This window comes from Rattus rattus, chromosome 6 (assembly GCF_011064425.1).
Source record: "Rattus rattus isolate New Zealand chromosome 6, Rrattus_CSIRO_v1, whole genome shotgun sequence".
NCBI lineage: Eukaryota > Metazoa > Chordata > Mammalia > Rodentia > Muridae > Rattus > Rattus rattus.
Genome location: NC_046159.1, coordinates 17,204,149 through 17,209,154, shown reverse-complemented (window position 1 = coordinate 17,209,154; position 5,006 = coordinate 17,204,149). Strand labels below are relative to the sequence as shown.

The window sequence follows — 5,006 nt, the reverse complement described above, 5'->3', positions numbered from 1 at the left end:
TTTCTTGCTATGAACTGTAACCTCAATCCCAGTGAAGTTTCTAAAGTCTTCAACAGGAGCAACATTACTAGTAATATACACAACAAGAGCTTTGAATGAAGGCCTACTGATGCAAAAACTATCTTTATCCTTGGAAGAAATAAGCAACAGTATATTATGGAACCATTTTGAGTGACCATGGCTCCTTGTTCCAATGTGGCAGCATTTTCATTAAGATTTGCAGTTTTAAAGAACCTAGAAAGCAATAAATGAAGGCAATTTCATCATACATTGGTGGCTACATGTGAGAGGTGATTACAGCAAAATGGAAGAAGCTATTCTATAGGTCATCAGAAGGCATTGTTAGCCTTCAGGTTGGTGGAAGTTAATGGTTTGCAATGTTCATAGACTTCATGAAAATTTTATCTATTAGTCAAAGGATGTTATTTCTGACATACGTTACTTTAGACTACAGCTAGCCTCTGACAAGAAAATCAATCCCTAGACCCACAGCATCACAATGACCCCACTTCTCTGTAGTTTAAATCGGTGTGAGCTGAAACAGTTTCTTTCCAGGAATTCTCATCAAAAACGCAAGGGTAAAACTCAGTAGAAAATCCACCTCATCTCATCTCTATAAAATCAATTGTGAATATTTTCATGCCAACTGAAGACTGTAATTTAACTAGCTATCATGTGATAATCTATGTCAGAGTTTCTTAGATGTATATTTCCTTGAATCTTATGACTACATACGTAAAATATCTTTCTTAATATGTTCTAAAGTATATGCCATGTGGTTTTTAAACCAATAACAACAAACTGCTATTAAACAACTAGAATGTTCAGAAGTCGGTTAACTGATTAATGTATACTGCGTATAAGTGCTTAAAAGTACATATGGCTTTGAAATCTAGAGATCAATATTTATAAAATGAAGAAATACTTATTGTTTATCAGAAAAATATCATCAGGAAACTAGTGCATATTGGTATAGAGGCACACAGCTGTAATTCTAAGACAGAAAAGAGTGAGACCAAAGGACGGTGACCTTATGGTCAGCCTATGCTACATAGAAAGGTACAAGTATCTCAAGCAAGAATAAGGACAAACATCAAACAAGTCAAAAACAAAACAACAGAACAAAAAAATATCGAGGCCTGAGTCTGTAGCTCAGAGGAAGAGTATTTACTGAGCATTGTCTTAGATTCAATATCCCAGCACCATAAAAACATCAACAGTAAAGCCACTCCATTTATAATGACATCAACATTCATAGAAAATATTATCTATCACATAAATGTGAGGAAAGTGTAATGGAGGCCCTTATTCCTGTGGAGTCCTGATGCCTCAACATAGAAGAATGCTAGCATGGTGAGGTAAGAGTGGGTGTTTGGGTGGGTAGGAGAGCTTCCTCATAGAAGCAGGGGGGAAAGGGGATGGATAGGGGTTAGGGTAGGAGAAACAGGGGAGGAGGATAATATTTGATATGCAAATTAATAAAATAATCAATAAAATATAAGTTAACAAAAAAGGTATAAGAGTTTAAAGAAAGACATTGCTAGTGGTAATCTGAGAGCTTTAAAGACTTTCCTCGTATATATTTAGCTATAATTCACATAATTCAAATCAAGGATTAGCCATTAAACAATTTCCTCTTTTCGCTTTGGTCAAGAGGAGGGGCAGAAAGTTATAAGGTTGAGTATCACTCAGAGGAAAGTTAGTTTTGTCTTTCATCTGGGAGCCTCTTTGTGGATACAGACCAGGAAAGGTCAACTCTTTCCAATTGGGAGACCAGTACCTTCCAACAGAATCACTTTGGGATAGAGACACAGGTAACAATACCCGCTTTTATTGTTATCCTATCAATGATCAAATATTTTCTAGAGAATTTCATATGGCTTGATATGAAAATAGGATTGATGAAGAAACCCTGCTCGTTGTGTTAGATCAGTTTAACTCTGGAAGCATGTGAAACTGTTATTCTGCACTGGTTATTTTCTTTCTCAGTAAACTGTGAATCTGTGTGTGTGTGTGCCCGCTAGAAGTTAAGATAGAGGTATCTATAGAGTTCTTTACTCTTTAACTGTGTCAAATGTTCATATATCATCCAACTGACAAATATCACAGTATGATCCCAGTAAGATGGATCAGTTTTAAAGGTACTTGATAGATATCCTTGATCTAAAACTTGGATTTGGTCCCTGGAACTAACATGACTGTGGAGTGAGAGAATGCACTTTGTACAGTTGTCTTCTGGACAGATGATTCTTGGCTCAGCCAGCTCCACCCTAGGGGCAATAATAAAAAATAACAATTTGGAAAGAGAATTGTTTAATGGAAGGGTTCTTTTTGTAAAAAAAATAAGGGAACAGGTAAATCACCTCAGAAAACTTCATAAATTAAAAACAAGGGAAGGATGTTTTAATATATGCAGTTTGTTATCTTTATTATCTGCTGGATCACATCTCAGTTATTAATGTAAGGGTAAGGTCAGTTACCAATGCGTACTATTTACTAATACATTGATATGTATTATGAGATTGTATTTTTCATGGACATTAGCTCATATATGCTGCATAGTGATGAAATTTATTTTCATACATGCTCTTCTTGCCACATCATGTACGAGTTTATTATATGTGAAATGGTTGTATAAATGGGATGCTTTGAGATTAAAACTTCATATTGTATCCTCTATGCTTCTCTTTGTTGCACTCACATCCATCCAGCTATGTCCCTTTTTACTTTTCTTGTTGCTGCAGTTACTAGGGGCAACATAGGATTTCTGCAGACTTTGAGCCAGGAGCCTCAGATGAGAGAGAATATTTAGTTTTGTCTTTCTGGGTCCGGATTATGCCACTCAGTACGATCTTTTCTGGTTGCATCTATTCACCAGGTTCAAGCATAGAGAAGAATATGTACATTGTGGCTAGATGAAGAAGTTGTACATCTCAGCTGATTGTGGCTTCCATGAAGAGATAGTTATGTTTTAGATCACCTGAAATATTATCTTTCATATATTCTTTGGAAGGTAGTGTCTGGGAAACTCTGAGAGCCATGTATAAATAAAAAGACTGAAAGAATATTTAATATTTATGTGTTTGTAACAATGTGTAAATAATTTTAAAGCAACATTTTATTTATTCCTAATGCTTTGATTCATTTTTATTTGGATAGTTTGTTTAAAAGTTTTGTTTTGTTTTAATGATTTTCAGTAGTACTAATTTTACCTAAAATTTTATGTACTGAATATTTAGAACAAAGGTTCTTCATCTATATTATCATGACTTAGTAAATTTTTAATTCGGTACATATTTCTTAACAAAAGTTGTTGTGAACATTAGAAATATAAACAAATTTATCAGAAATCTGCAAAGTATTCTCACCAGTAATGGAAATTGGGGTCATTCCATGTCAGGGTGTTTGGATCATTAAGTAAATTTGTCAGATCCTACCCTTTCTCAACCCTATTTATCATCAAATCCAGGTACCATACCAAAAATGGTCATTTCAGCTTTTTTTTAGAAAACACTCAAGGCCTGATTTTAACTGAAAACAGACTTCATACACCACTCCCAAAATGAGTGAGCAGGAGGTTCCTTCCTCAACTGTGAGATTTAAAAAGTCTTCAGGGTTGAGGTACCAAGTGAGCCCTGAGGAGACTCAAAGACCCAGGGAAGCTGGCTGCAGAGGTAAGTGTTTTAAGTGTCTAAAATCACTTGCTTTTTATGCATTTTAAACTTTCAACAACTGAAAATACCTTATTGGCTTCTATCAAAAACTATCAAGTTCCATTTAATCTGGGCTTGGTTATGCACAAGTGTAGAAGTGAACTTTGAATGTTAGTTGGAGGGTAATCAAGTAAAAAGTACTTAAAACTAAATTTAAAAAATAAAGCAATCAAGTTTTAAAAATCAAAAAAGAAAGAATTATAAAGTATTGCTATTCTTTGTTTTTTTAGTCAGTTACAAAATAAAACTTATGAGGAAAGTAGAACAATGGGAATCGGTAAGACAATATTTTTGTTCTCAAGGAAAGTGTTTTAATTGTCATAAATATCCCCAACATTTAATATAACAGGCACCAACAGTTGTCATCAGAAGATGAATTCTCCAAATGGTAATAATGTTGCAGATGAAGGAAGAGGGATTGAGAGGATTAGTGGTTGTGGGAATGACTAAACCCTATTGTGAGTTCCTGAAATGTCAAAGAATAATTTTAATTTATTAATGAAAAAGCAGAAGTATCACTTTATTTTCTTCACTATTTTTCAGTTGTTCTATATGCACTGTCATGACTCTGTTCCATGCTGAGATAATTTTCTTCTTTGATGTTGTGGTAATCAGAAGCATGAGTTTCAGATTCTAAATATCATAGATACAAAAAATATTTAGTATTATATAGAGCAAAATCAAATTTACATGAAAAAGAAATAGTTGAACTATAGGACCTTTCAAAGATGGGGATTTATACAGATCAGGTCCAGACCAGCTGTGATTCCCTACCAGTTCTCAAGAACATCCATCCTTCTTTCATTACTCTGTATCCTCAATTTTCTTTCCTGGTGGACTCTATGCTCCAGTTGGTATTCTTGGATTGCATTGCAACTATTCTTCAAATGCCTTCTCTAGAATGCATTTTTGTTCCTATAGAACTGGGTGAAGACACAGGTCTGTCACCCAACTACTTCTAGTCTGATTCCAGAGGATTCACAATACAACCAGAAATAAGTTCAGGATTTTGTGAAACTTCACACATGTAGGATTTCTTCAGTGGGTGTATTTTAGGGAGAAATCTACAATTCTGAGAGCACATTTTCATTCAGTTTGTATCATCAACTTGTGCATAATTTCCCCTTTTTTCTCCACTAAACAGAATTTTAATTAGTATTGAGATGTGCGCTTTTAATGGTGTTGATTTTCTTGCTTTGTTTTGTTGACTTAAGTGTGTTCAGTCCCCTGGCAGCTCACTGTGATTGCTATTGGAATCCTCCTTTCCCTTAAGCTGCTTGCTGTTGCAATGTT

The 5,006-nt window shown here is 34.7% G+C and overlaps 1 protein-coding gene across 2 annotated transcripts in view; it reads left to right on the top strand.

Moving 5' to 3' along the window:
- The first annotated feature begins 1,687 nt into the window (after positions 1-1,687).
- The window catches only part of LOC116903185 (killer cell lectin-like receptor 5), a 22,332-nt gene continuing 19,013 nt past the window's right edge, over positions 1,688-5,006 (top strand). Inside the window, exons 1-3 of one of the 2 annotated variants that reach the window (XM_032905558.1) lie at positions 1,688-1,814; positions 3,508-3,674; positions 4,937-5,006. The exon at positions 4,937-5,006 is cut by the window's right edge and continues 11 nt beyond it. In XM_032905558.1, coding sequence (XP_032761449.1) covers positions 3,563-3,674; positions 4,937-5,006 — 182 coding nt within the window. In that variant the 5' untranslated portion in view covers positions 1,688-1,814; positions 3,508-3,562. Of the gene's footprint in view, positions 1,815-3,507; positions 3,675-4,927 lie in introns of those variants that run through there. The other variant, XM_032905557.1, reaches the window with a different exon arrangement.